Raw genomic sequence first — 13882 nt, 5'->3', positions numbered from 1 at the left:
TTAATAGGGCTGGAGGTGCAGTGGAAAAGAGCGGAGATGGGTGAGAGCATAAGAGAATTATTGGGTTGGACGTGCGGTAGGAGAGAGGTGAGATGGGTGAGGGCATAGGAGAATGATGGGGTTGGAGGTGCTGTGGGAGAGAGGTGAGATGGGTGAGGGCATAGGAGAATGATGGGGTTTGATGTGCGGTTGGAATAGGTGACATGGGTGAGGGCATAGGAGAATGATGGGGTTGGAGGTGTGGTAGAAAAGAGCGGAGATGGGTGAGAGCATATTAGAATGATGGTGTTGCATGTGCGATGGGAGAGAGGTGATATGGGTGAGAGCATAAGAGAATGTTTGGGTTGGACGTGCGGTGGGAGAGAGCTGAGATGGTTGAGAGCATAGGAGAATTATGGGGTTGGAGGTGCCGTAGGAGAGAGGTGAGATGGTTGAGAGCTTAGGAGAATGATGGGGTTGGAGGGGCAGTGGGAGAGAGGTGAGATGGGTGAGAGCATAGGAGAATGATGGGGTTGGAGGTGCCATGGGAGAGAGGTGAGATGGTGAGGACAGCAGGGTAAGATGGGATTTGAGGTGCAGTGGGGAGAGCTGAGATGGTTGAGGACAGAGGGGACTGATGGGGTTGGAGGTACGGGGGGAGAGAGGTGAGATGGGTGAGGGCATAGGAGAATGATGGGGTTGGAGGTACAGTGGGAGAGAGCTGAGATGGTTGAGAGCATAGGAGCATTATGGGGTTGCAGGTGCAGTGGGAGAGATGGATGAGGGCATAGGAGAATGATGGGGATGGAGGTGCGGTGGGAGAGAGCTGAGATGGTTGAGGACATAGCACAATGATGACGTTGGAGGTGCCGTGGGAGAGAGTAAATATTGGTGAGGGCATAGGAGAATTATGGGTTTGGAGGTGCAGTGGTAGAGATGTGAGATGGGTGAGGGCATAGGAGAATGATGGGGTTTGATGTGTGGTGGGAGAGAACTGTGATGGGTGAATGCAAAAGACAATGATGGGGATGGAGGTGCACTGGAGTTGAGCTGAGGTGGGTGAGTGCACAGAAGAATAATGGGGTTGGAGGTGCGGTGGGGTAGAGCTGAGGAGGGGGGTGAGAGCAAAGGAGAATGATGGGGTTGGAGGTGTGTGGGTAGAGCTGAGATGGGTTGGAGAAGCAGTGGGTAAGAGCATAGGAGAATGATGGGGTTGGAGAAGCAGTAGAGGAGAGCTGAGGTAAGAGAGCATAGGAGAATGATGGGGTTAGAGGAACAGTAGGTGATAGCAAAGGAGAATGATGGGATTAGAGGAGCGGTGTGGAAGAGCTGAGATGGGTGAGATCATAGGATAATGATTGGGTTGGGGGGGCTGAGAGCAAAGGAAAATAATGGGGTTGGCGGAGCAGTGGGGGAGAGCTGAGATGGGTAAAAGCATTGGAGAATGATGGGGTTGGAGGAGCAGTGGGACAGAGCTGAGAGGAGTTGGAGAAGTAGTGGGTGAGAACATATGATGATTGGTTTGGAGGAGCAGTAAGGGAGAGGTGAGGTTGGTGAGAGTATAGGAGAATGATGGAGTTGGTGGAACAGTGGTGGAGTGCATAGGAGAGTGATGGGGTTGGGGGAGCAGTGGGGGAGAACATAGGAGATTGATGGGGTTGAAGGAGCAGTGGGGGAGAGCTGAGGGTGGGTGAGAGTATAGGAGAATGATGGAGTTGGTGGAGCAGTAGGGGAGAGCTGAGATGGGTGAGAGCATAGAAGAATTATGGGGTTGGAGGAGCAGTGGGTGAGAGTATATGATAATGATTGGGTTGGAGGAGCATAGGCGAATGATGGGTATGGATGATCAGTGGGGCAGAGCTGAGGGGGGTGAGAGCTTAGAAGAATGATTGGGTTGGAGGAGCAGTGGGGGAAGCTGAGGGGGGTGAGAGCATAGGAGAATGATGGGGTTGGGGGAGCAGTGCGGGAGAGCTGAGGGGGGTGAGAGCATAGAAGAATGATGGGGTTGGAGAAGCAGTGGAGGAGAGCATAGGAGAATTATTGGGTTAGAGGAGCAATGCTGGAGAGCTGAGATGGGTGAGAGTATAGGAGAATGATGGAGTTGGTGGAGCAGTGGGGGAAAGCTGAGATGGGTGAGAGTATAGGAGAGTGATGGAGTTGGAGGAGCAATGGAGGAGAGCATAGGAAAATGATGGGGTTGGAGGAGCAGTGGGGGAGAGCTGAGATGGGTGAGAGCATAGGAGAATAACAGAGTTGGAGGAGCAGTGGGTGAGAGCATATGATAATGATGGGGTTGGAGGAGCAGTGGGGGAGAGCTGAGATGGGTGAGAGCATATGATAATGATGGGGTTGGAGGAGCAGTGGGGGAGAGCTGAGATGGGTGAGAGCATAGGAGAATAACAGAGTTGGAGGAGCAGTGGGTGAGAGCATATGATAATGATTGGGTTGGAGGTGCAGTGGGGGTGAGCTGAGATGTGTGAATATAGGAGAATGATAGGGATGGAGGTGCAGTGGTGGAGAGCTGATATGGGTGAGAGCATAGAAGAATGGGGTTGGATTTGTAGTTTGGTAGAGAGGAGGTGGGTGAGGCATATGAGAATGATGGGGTGGGGGTGCGGTGAGGTAGAGCTGATATGGGTGAGAGCATAGGAAAATGATGGGGTTGGAGGTGCAGTGAAAGTGAGATTAGTGGGGCAGTGCAGTGTGATAGGGCTGATAAGTAAAGGCTGATTTGGGGTGGGGGTAGTTTGATAGGAGAGCACAGTGGGAGCTGATTTAGGGGCCGATCGTGGGGGCAATGTGCAGAGTAAGGGCTGATTTGGGTTGGGGGAAGTTTGGTATAGGGAGGGGAAGGATGGGTGCAGTTTTGTATATATGTTATATGTGTCTGTCTTCCAGATATTCAGGAATACTATGAGCTTACGCTGACCCAGCAATCGCCGGCACCTATCATCAGATCCATGGAGAAGGTAAGGTCAATGTAGGCCTATCAGTAAGTCCATGTAAGGTTATGGGACAAATGTAAGGTTAGGAGTCTCGGGAGACATCACCAATTTGCCACGTATAATTTAAATGGTGTAGAATTGGGGAAATCAGATTTGAAAAGGACCTATGAGTCCTAATGGACAATAACTGGGGTGGAATGCTCAGTGTAAGATACTAGCCTGTATAAAAAGGTGTGTCACGATCCAATCACGTGATTGATGGAATAAAGCACGCCTCCTGTTATTATATGTGTGAGATCAATGTATTCCTTGTATTATGCATGTGATGTGACCTGCAGAGTGTAAGCACTGTGGACATTCCCTCAGAGTGACCATCTGTAGAGGTCTCTGAAGTTAGGAAGGATGTCAGATAAAATCTGAGACCCCCTATAAACCAGATTGGGGGTGAGATCAACATGGTCCAGAGCGAGGCCCCCCTCCACTATAGATCTCTTATCAGACTTGGCCTCCTGTCTGTTGCATCCCACTGGGTAAGGAATGTATACAAATCACTTAAAGCAGTGGACCTATCCTTCATGTAGGAAGATCAATTATTTAGGGACATTCATTAATGTCCAGCAGGGAAATGATCACAATCCTAAAAGTGAGAGGGATGAGGAATCTGCAGGTATAATTAAACGCTTCTCCCTATAGCTGTTGGTACTTCTTAGGGATCTGCACGCTGGCTGGAAGCGACCCAATGTCTCACGTGATGTTTCCACTTCAGAATCAGTACTTGTGTGTAAAGATACAGTTCTGCGATTTTTAATTCCCTTTTATTTTGTTTGAGTTGTATTTCTTCTGTGTGTACTTTTAAAATCTTTGTAACCATTTTTATCACTAAGCTCTGAAGTATTTCTTGGAAAAAATAATACATAATTCCAGTTCTCAATTTTGTGTTCATAGGACTTATACAAACAAGGGCGGTTTATGCTACAACATTTTTATATATTGTATTGGGTATGCGGAAGTATGCAAGCGTCCTTCAACTTGCATTGGTGGCGGCATACCTTATATAGGGGACCCAAGTGTCCAAAGTGAACCCCAGTCACGGCTGGAGCTGCTCAGATTGACGTATCTAGAGGAGTGAGCGGTGGGTCCATGACAAGGCGCATGAAGTCTAGGGACATCAATGTAATCTTAGCATTGTACAGGGCACTTGTTAGACCAGACTGCGATTCTGGGTTCCACATTAAAAAGAAAACATCCTAGAACGGGAAAAGGTCCAGAGAAGGGAAACCACACTGATAAATAGGATGGGGCCTTAGGCTATGAGGAATGTTCCCGCTAGAGGAGAGAAGGGGTGACATGCTGAACATGTACTGTACACATATATTAAGGGCCAATAAAATGATCTGTCAGGCAGCCTATTTACTCCAGAATCAGAGACTAGGACATGTGCTGGAGGAGAGAAGCGGGCATGCACGTAGATGGGAGGAGAGAAGCGGGCATGCACGTAGATGGGAGGAGAGACGCAGACATGCACTTAGGCGGGGGACGAGAATCGGGCATGCACTTAGGCGGGAGGCGAGGAGCATGCAGGATGAGAGAGCAGGCATGCACTTAAGCGAGGGGAGAGCAGTGGGCATGCACTAAGATGGGAGGAGAGAAACGGGCGTACTTAGACCGGAGGAGAGAAGCGGACATGCACTTAGACGGGAGGAGAGAAACAGGCATGCACTTAGGCGGGAGGAGAGAAGCGGCATGATGGAGGAGAGAGCAGGCATGCACTTAGGCGGGAGGAGAGAAGCAGGCATGCACTTAGACGGGAAGAGAGGAGCAGACATGCACTCAGGTGGGAGGAGAGCAGCGGGCATGCACTTAGATGGGAGGAAAGCAGCGGGCAAGCACCCGTGCTGGACATGAGAAGCGGGCATGCACTTAGATGGGAGATGAGAATCGGGCATGCACTTAGACAGGAGACGAGCAGTGGGCATGCACATAGATGGGAGATGAGAAGCGGGCATGCACATAGACGGGAGGAGAGAAGGGTAAGAACACTTAGAAGGAAAGGCTTTTTTACGGTCAGGGTAGTAAAATGATGGAACCCTTCCATGTGAGGTGATGCCAGCAAATACAGTAACGTCATTTACATTAAGGCTAGACAATCATTTATTAGATAGAGGGATATAACCGGTAATCTAAGCTTATACTTGTTGGACGTAAACACTACTATGTAACACCCCTTTCAGACATACAGCATAGGCGACTAAAATCCCGGGTCCTGCGCACCTGCAATGAACCCGGGATTTTTAAAAACCCTGGAATGAACCGGATCTAAAATCCCAGGTAAAATGTCTATGTCTAAATGGGGTATCACTAACATGCGTTCCTAGTTTAAAAAAGGAAAAGCGGAAGCAGCGCTGGTTCTACAATGAAAAAAGACACCGTCTCACATTGTATTTATATTATTTCAGTTTCTTTATATATGAAAAAAGTTACAACAGTAACATATGCATATACATGTAAAATGAAGATAAATGGGGAAGGGGGGGGGGGGGGGATATCTCACTCTCAGGATGGACGTTGGACACTCGGTCCAATTGTGGGTAAGTGCACTTGGCCCAAAAGCTGGTACTTGAAGAATCACTGCACCAAATGGAAAATGAAGTCACAGGTCCTCGCTATGACACGGAAACTGGATCTTTTGCCGCTGGAGGATTCTGTGGATGAAGACTTTTGGTGCCCGAAGATCTTCTCTAGTTGGAGCGGGGCCCCCAAGAGCCGCTGGAGGATGGAAGTGGGCTGTGATGAATCCAATCGGGATAATCCCCAGAAGGTGTTGAGGGATTAATCCACTTATTAAGATGGGGAGAAAAGGGGAGGTTGAGCCTCAGTGGGTGCTCTGTGTCCCTTGGTGGTATTGGGGTAACAATATCCAGGTACAGGTGATTACACCATGTTTGCTGGGGGGTTCCTTCTCTTACAGAAGAGGGACCACATGTTACTGTAACCCATTGACACCTGTGTTCCATGCCAATCAGTAAATATAGTATGAGACCCAGGGCCAGCACCACCGCTAGGCAGGTCTAGGCATTTGCCTAGGGCGCCGGCCACTGGAGGGCAGCAGTTCGCCCTTCGCCCCCCGTGCAAAGGGGGTACCTGCTGCGCCGTCTGGGGAGTGGGCAGGGGGGTCGCTAGTTATTTCTTATTCACTGCAGGGACCCCCCCCCCCCCCCGCCGCCGCCAGCTTTATACACAGCGCCGCAGGTACCCGCAAGGACACCACTGCAGGCTCCTGTCAGACGCCAGCATGGACCCCCTGCCCGCTCCCCAGACGGCGCAACAGTACCCCCCGCCCCACCCCCCGGCATCAGGGCGCCCCACCCTGACTCGCCTGGGGCGCTCCGGTGCCTTGCACCAGCCCTGATGAGACCCAGAATAATGTTACAATATGGAAATACAATTATTGGTGCATATAGATGACTTTAACAAATCCAATGTTCAATTCAAGTATGATAGTCAGACAAGAATCAATACTCATCCTGTGTATGATAGAGGATGTTCAGTTATCTGAGGAGGCTCCATCAGCGTAACCTCTGTTTCTGTCTCCTCTATCTCACCTTCCTCCTCTGTCTCTCTTACCTACCTGTCTGTGCAGTATGAGTTGGGAAAGACACTGATAGAGCAGAGCACCAAACAGGTGCTGACACTAATTATTATGACTGTTACCTATCTGTATCCAAGCTCAGAGGTGCGGTATTATCTGGGATGGACACTGATAGAGCAGGGCACCAAACAGGTGCTGACACTAATTAGTAAGACTCTTACCTATCAGTGTCTCAGCACAAAGGTGAAGTATAAGCTGGGAAGGACATTTATAGAGCAGAGCACCAAAAACAGGTGCTGACACTAATTATTATGACTGTTACCTATCTGTATCTCAGCACAGAGGTGCGGTATACGCTGGGAAGGACACTAATAGAGCAGAGCACTAAACAGGTGCTGACACTAATTAGTAAGACTCTTACCTATCAGTGTCCCAGCACAGAGGTGCAGTATGATTGGGAAGGACCCAAACAGGTGCTGACACTAATTAGTAAGACTATTACCTATCAGTGTCTCAGCACAAAGGTGAAGTATAATCTGGGAAGGACATTTATAGAGCAGAGCACCAAACAGGTGCTGACACTAATTATTATGACTGTTACCTATCTGTATCTCAGCACAGAGGTGCGGTATACGCTGGGAAGGACACTAATAGAGCAGAGCACTAAACAGGTGCTGACACTAATTAGTAAGACTCTTACCTATCAGTGTCCCAGCACAGAGGTGCAGTATGATTGGGAAGGACCCAAACAGGTGCTGGCGCTAATTATTTATTTTTTTCAATTCACTTTCTTTATTGGTGTTTTTTCCATATAATAACAATACATTAATAACATTTATAACATACAAATACGATACGATACATTACTAACATTTAACAAATACAGACAACCCCTACACATTAATCCCCGCCCCCCACCCTGTCATCTAAATGTATACACTGGAGATATGTATTTGAGTCGATTGCTCGCTTCAGTGTTGATTAAGCACTTTTTACGCATTTGTTTTATTTTCTTTTTCTTTCCCTTTCTTTTTTTCTTTCCCCGCCCCATGCTCTTCCTATACTCAACTTGTATGATAATAATATTTTAAGTAATAACCTGTCAATCAATTATATATTAATTACCGTGCCTTTAAGGGCTTATAGCCGTGCATTTATTTACGTTTGGTGTATCTATCTTTAATGTGTACAACGTGTTTTGCTTATGTTAATCATAGTACAATACACCATACAAGACTATTTAATAGTTAATATGTTAGTGTTGTTTTTTTTTTTTATTATTATTATTATTATTATTATTTTTTCCTTCTTTCTCTTTCCCCCTTTATATGGGTATACATCTTGTGGCATTTGTGTTTACAGTGATCTGTGATATACATACTTTACTTTATCTGTCTCCCAGCACAGAGGTGCAGTATGAGCTGGGAAGGACCCAAACAGGTGCTGACACTAATTAGTAAGACTATCAGTGTCTCAGCACAAAGGTGAAGTATAAGCTGGGAAGGACATTTATAGAGCAGAGCACCAAACAGGTGCTGATACTACTTAGTATGACTGTTACCTATCAGTTTCCCAGCACAGAGGTGCGGTATAGGCTGTGAAGGACCCAAACAGGTGCTGGCGCTAATTAGTATGACTGTTACCTATCTGTATCTCAGCACAGAGGTGCGGTATAGGCTGGGAAGGACACTGATAGCGCAGAGCACCAAACAGGTGCTGACACTAATTAGTAAGACTCTTACCTATCTGTCTCCCAGCACAGAGGTGCAGTATGAGCTGGGAAGGACCCAAACAGGTGCTGACACTAATTAGTAAGACTATTACCTATCAGTGTCTCAGCACAAAGGTGAAGTATAAGCTGGGAAGTACATTGATAGAGCAGAGCACCAAACAGGTGCTGACACTAATTAGTATGACTGTTATCTATCTGTATCTCAGCACAGAGGTGCAGTATACGCTGGGAAGGACACTGATAGAGCAGAGCACCAAACAGGTGCTGACACTAATTAGTATGACTGTTATCTATCTGTATCTCAGCACAGAGGTGCGGTATACGCTGGGAAGGACACTGATAGAGCAGAGCACCAAACAGGTGCTGACACTAATTAGTATGACTGTTACCTATCAGTGTCCCAGCACAGAGGTGCGGTATACGCTGGGAAGGACACTGATAGAGCAGAGCACCAAACAGGTGCTGACACTAATTAGTATGACTGTTACCTATCAGTGTCCCAGCACAGAGGTGCAGTATGTGCTGGGAAGGACACAGATAGAGCAGAAAGTGTAATAGTTATTGGGGTGACATTTAATGGGATGAGATTTTTTGTCACTTTCCGAAATCGCACTTTTAAAAATATTTTTTTTTGCCATGAATTCGCATATTTAATGAGATGTGAATTCCAGCTAAAAAAGTGCGATAAAGTGCGATAATAATAGTCATGAAAATGTGCGATTTTGAGGAAATGTGTGATTTTGTGTTAAATTAATAAACCAGACCTGGTTCCAAAAGTATGGGGGACAAAAAGCATAGGGGTCCCCCGTATTTCTGAAAACAGCCCCGGACTCTTGGACCGGTCCTTGTTCCAAAAATACAGGGGACAAAAAAAACTGGGTGCCAGGTAAGTCCTGGAGGGGGAGGGGGGTCCCCACTTGACCAGGACCCATGGCCAGGCTGACTGGTCGGTAGGGATGAATGCTTTGGCCGGGGGGACTATTAAAAGTCTCCCCCCGGCTTTGGCATTACCCTGCTGGCTGGTTGGGCCTGGGGCTGGTTCTTAAAATACAGGGGACCCCTATTAATTTTGTTCCCCGTATTTTGGGAACCAGCCCTGGCCTTGGAGCCTGGGGCTGGTTTTAAAAAATCAGCGAAGCCCTGTCTGGTTGGTTTCAGGATTTATTTAATACCAGCCCCGGCTCTTTCAGCCTGGTGCTGGTTACGGCCGTGGGGGGGGACCCCACGCCATTTCTTTTATTATTTTTTTTACTATTTTATTTTACACACTGCAGTCTGCACGGATGTGACTAATCCCTGCAGGCTAAAGCCAAATACGCCAGGAAAATGAAGTGTATTTTCCTGGCGTATTTGGCCGGCAATTAGTATCCCGCTAATTACCGGCTGTGTTGAAATACGGCCAGTTAGTAAATTAGGAATCACCATTCTTTTTAATGGTGATTCTTGTCGTATTCATTCGATGGTATATTCATTCGTATTTGTACATACAAATACAATTTGTACATACAAATACAAATGTCCCATCAATACGAATACGAATAATCATATTTTTACTGTAGTAAATTCCAAAAATACGAATACGCCCAAAAAATATTTTACTATGAAAATATGTTGTTTTTTTACGAATTTTGCTTAGTAAATTTCCCCCCTTGTTTCTTAATATAAACTCTGTGAAAACATTTGTTGAACTTTTCATAACTGTTCAGATTGGACTGTACACTTTTCCGATTGAATGCTTACAAACTTGCATTTCTAGTGTACCAATTTTTGTAACACATTCGCTCAACAGGTGTGATCATTGGTCATAATATTCGTGTACCTATTTTTTACGTGTTTGTCTAGTACTTATTTTAAGTGTATTATTAAAAGTTAAATTTTAGCACTAATTCATTTTAACATTGGCACATTCCCTTCCCTCTGGATTGTTATACTAGTGCTAAAACACCCCCCCCCCCTCCTACAAACTGTCCCCTAACCACAAATATCCTATACTAAAATACAGAGATTCTTTTTCACAATCTCCATATAAGATTGTCCCAGTAAAAGAGTCTTTTTTCTACTTTTCTCCAAATACGTTTGTTACTCTCAAGGGCGCACCTCCACACCTACAGTATAAGCTTCAGAGAAGGTTTTCTTGCCTCATAACAAATGTTACTGTGGAAATAACTACTACCTCCAGTCTAAATTCTAACTTTTTTTTAAACCCATTTTTAAATGTTTTCCCTTTCCCCCACCCCCTAAGAAGCGATTCTTCTTCCTCTCTATCTGTCTCCTTCCCCCTCTCTGTGTGTCTCCTTCCTCATCTCTCTCTGTCTCTCTCCTCTCTGTCTCCTTCCTCCTCTCTCTCTCTCCTCTGTGTGTCTCCCTCCTCCTCTCTCTGGGCAGTATTCAATGAGGATAATTCGCCCTCTTTCACGGCAAATTTGTGCTATTATCGCGTTGGAAGGTGATTTTTTGGGTCAGAAAGCGAATCACCCTATTCAACGCGCACTTCTCGCCGTCTTTCTAAGTGATTTTCGCCGTGTGTCACCATGTAGCAAATCGCCATCTTTTCATAGTGAAGTGGAAAGTGAACTTTTAAAATAAAGTTGTTGTTGTTTTACATTTGGTGTAAAAAAAATCAGGAATTTTATTCTGCGGAGGGGCGTGCTATTTTTATTCATGTGCGTATAGCACATGAATATATATTTAATTATTATTTTTTTTTTTTTACACATAGCAGCCAGCAGGGGGCCGGAGCCGAGAGCCGCTCATTAGATATTCATTTATTCACTGCACCCGATCATTACATATGCACGATCGGGTTCAGTGAATACCCGGTCCCCTGCTGGCTCTCCCGGGGAGCCCACCTCCCCCCCACATACGTTCTGGGGCAGGCAGGGAGACTTACATCTCCCTGCCTGCCGCCGTCCTCAGGCGTCCGCGCATCGGTTCACATTCACAGTCAGGGGCAGCGAGCCTCATTGAATACTGTGTCAGCGAGGGTTCCAGCCCTCCGGAACACGGTGAATGTGCAGCGAATCCTAAACAGGATTCGCTGCACATCGCGATTAGGGACATTGAATACTGCCCTCTGTCTCTCTCTCCGCTCTATATCCTTCCTCCTCTCTCTCGCTGTCTCTCTTCTATCTGTGTGTCTCCTTCCTCCTCTTGCTCTGTCTGTTTCTCTCTCCTCTCTCTGTGTCTCCTTCATTCTCTCTGTCTCTGTCTTTCTTCTCTGTGTCTCCATCCTCCTCTCTTTCTCTCTCTCTCTCCTGTCTGTGTGTCTCCTTCCTGTTCTCTCTCTATGTCACTCACCTCTCTGTGTCTTACATCCTCCTCTCTCTCTGTCTCTCTCTCTCCTATCTGTATGTCTCCGTCCTGCCCTCTATCTGTCTCTATCCTCTTTGTGTCTCCTTTCTTCTCTCTCTCTGTTTCTCTCTCCTCTCTGTGTGTCTCCTTCCTCCTCTCTGTCTCTCTCCTCTCTGTGTATCTCCTTCCTCCTCTCTTTCTCCTCTCTGCGTGTCTCCTTCCTCCTCTCTGTCTCTCTCCTCTCTGTGTCTCCATCCTCTATCTATGTCTGTTTCTCACATCTCTCTGTGTGTCTCCTTCCTTTTCTCTCTCTCCTCTGAGTGACTCATTACTCCTCTCTCTCTCCTCTCTGTGTGTCTTCCTCCTCCTCTCTGTCTCTCTCCTCTCTCTGTGTCTCCTTCCTCCTCTCTGTCTCTATCCTGTGTGTCTCCTTCCTTCTTTCTGTCTGTGTCTCTTCTCTCTGTGTCTCCTTCCTCCTCTCTGTGTCTCTCCTCTCTGTGTCTTCTTCTTCCTCTCTGTCTGTGTCTCTCCTCTCTGTGTCTCCTTCCTCCTCTCTGTGTCTCTCCTTTGTCTCCTTCCTCCTCTCTGTCAGTGTCTCTTCTCTCTGTGTCTCCTTCCTCCTATCTGTCAGTTTCTCTCTCCTCTCTGTGTGTCTCCTTCCTCCTCTCTGTCATTCTCCTGTGTGTCTCCTTCCTCCTATCTGTGTCTCTCCTCTCTTTGTCTCCTTCTTCCTCTCTGTCTGTGTCTCTCCTCTCTGTGTCTCCTTCCTCCTCTCTGTGTCTCTCCTTTGTCTCCTTCCTCCTCTCTGTCAGTGTCTCTCCTCTCTGTGTCTCCTTCCTCCTATCTGTCAGTTTCTCTCTCCTCTCTGTGTGTCTCCTTCCTCCTCTCTGTCATTCTCCTGTGTGTCTCCTTCCTCCTCTCTGTGTCTCTCCTCTCTGTGTCTTCTTCTTCCTCTCTGTCTGTGTCTCTCCTCTCTGTGTCTCCTTCCTCCTCTCTGTGTCTCTCCTTTGTCTCCTTCCTCCTCTCTGTCAGTGTCTCTCCTCTCTGTGTCTCCTTCCTCCTATCTGTCAGTTTCTCTCTCCTCTCTGTGTGTCTCCTTCCTCCTCTCTGTCATTCTCCTGTGTGTCTCCTTCCTCCACTCTGTCTCTTTCCTCTCTGTGTGTCTCCTTCCTCCTCTCTGTCTGTGTCTCTCCTCTCCGTTTCTCCTTCCTCCTCTCTGTGTCTCTCCTCTCTTTGGGGCCCATTTATCAAACCATATTTGGGGCTAAATCCCCGAAAACACCTGTTTTCGGGGTTTAGCCGCAAATATTAAGTATCTCCTAAATGTATCAAAGGGGGACCGCAGCAGGAATCTCTGATCCCTGCTGCGATCCCCCCTGCAGCGCTGCCGGCCGCATCCTCCATAGGTTTCTATGGGGGATGCGAAGCTGCCCGATGTATTAACATCGGGCAGCCCGGCTTCGCATCCCTGGGCTATCGCCATTCTGGTATGGCGATAGCCCATTGTAGCCCATGGCTACACATCGCACTGCCCGAGTCGGGCAGTGCGGTCACAGGGGTCGGCGGGGGTCAGCGCATAACCGCGCATGCGCTGACCCCCCGGCTTCTGGGTCAGAGCTTCGCAGGAACGGGCTCCTTTCGGAGCCCTGTCCCTGCACCCTTTTAATCATACAATCAGGCGGTGCGATGTCGCAATATGTTGATAAATGCACCCCTCTGTCTCCTTCCTCCTCTCTGTCTCCTTCCTCCTCTCTGTCTGTGTCTCTCCTCTCTGTGTCTACTTCCTCCGCTCTGTGTCTCTCCTCTCTTTGTCTCCTTCCTCCTCTCTGTCTGTGTCTCTTCTCTCTTTGTCTCCCTCCTCCTCTCTGTGTCTCTCTTCTCTGTGTCTCCTTCCTCCTCTCTGTCTCTCTCCTCTCTCTGTGTTTCCTTCCTCCTCTCTGTGTCTCTCCTCTCCGTTTCTCCTTCCTCCTCTCTGTGTCTCTCCTCTCCGTTTCTCCTTCCTCCTCTCTGTGTCTCTCCTCTCTTTGGCCCTTATTCTGATCGGTTCGGTAACGGCCGCATGCGGCCGTTCCGCCGATGTTTTCGCTCTGCGCATGTGCAGAGGGCACTCTGCGCATGTGCAGGCGAAATCGCCGCACACTTTTTTTGACCGCCGCAAAGGGGGCGGATAGGGGCGTGAGGGGCTACTTAGCCTCATTTCCCTATGCATACGCCCCGCGTTTCATGGGCGTTCCCATGCAAACGCGGGGCGTATGCATGGTAATGAGGCCATGACGCGCGTGTAGGGGGCGGGCAGCTGACATCGCCGGATGTCAGCTGCCCGCCCCAATACAAGATTTCACACGG

At 47.8% G+C, this 13882-nt stretch overlaps 1 protein-coding gene across 3 annotated transcripts in view; it reads left to right on the top strand.

Moving 5' to 3' along the window:
- Positions 1-2879: 2879 nt before the first annotated feature.
- The window catches only part of DLG4 (discs large MAGUK scaffold protein 4), a 282808-nt gene continuing 271805 nt past the window's right edge, over positions 2880-13882 (top strand). The window contains exon 1 of one of the 3 annotated variants that reach the window (XM_083185898.1): positions 2880-2948. In XM_083185898.1, coding sequence (XP_083042024.1) covers positions 2940-2948 — 9 coding nt within the window. In that variant the 5' untranslated portion in view covers positions 2880-2939. The remainder of the gene's footprint in view (positions 2949-13882) is intronic. The other 2 variants (XM_083185899.1, XM_083185900.1) reach the window with 2 other exon arrangements.

The sequence above is a fragment of the Crinia signifera genome, chromosome 4 (genome assembly GCF_055691185.1).
Source record: "Crinia signifera chromosome 4, ASM5569118v1, whole genome shotgun sequence".
Taxonomy (NCBI): Eukaryota; Metazoa; Chordata; class Amphibia; order Anura; family Myobatrachidae; genus Crinia; species Crinia signifera.
This window is presented reverse-complemented; position numbering and strand designations above follow the sequence as displayed.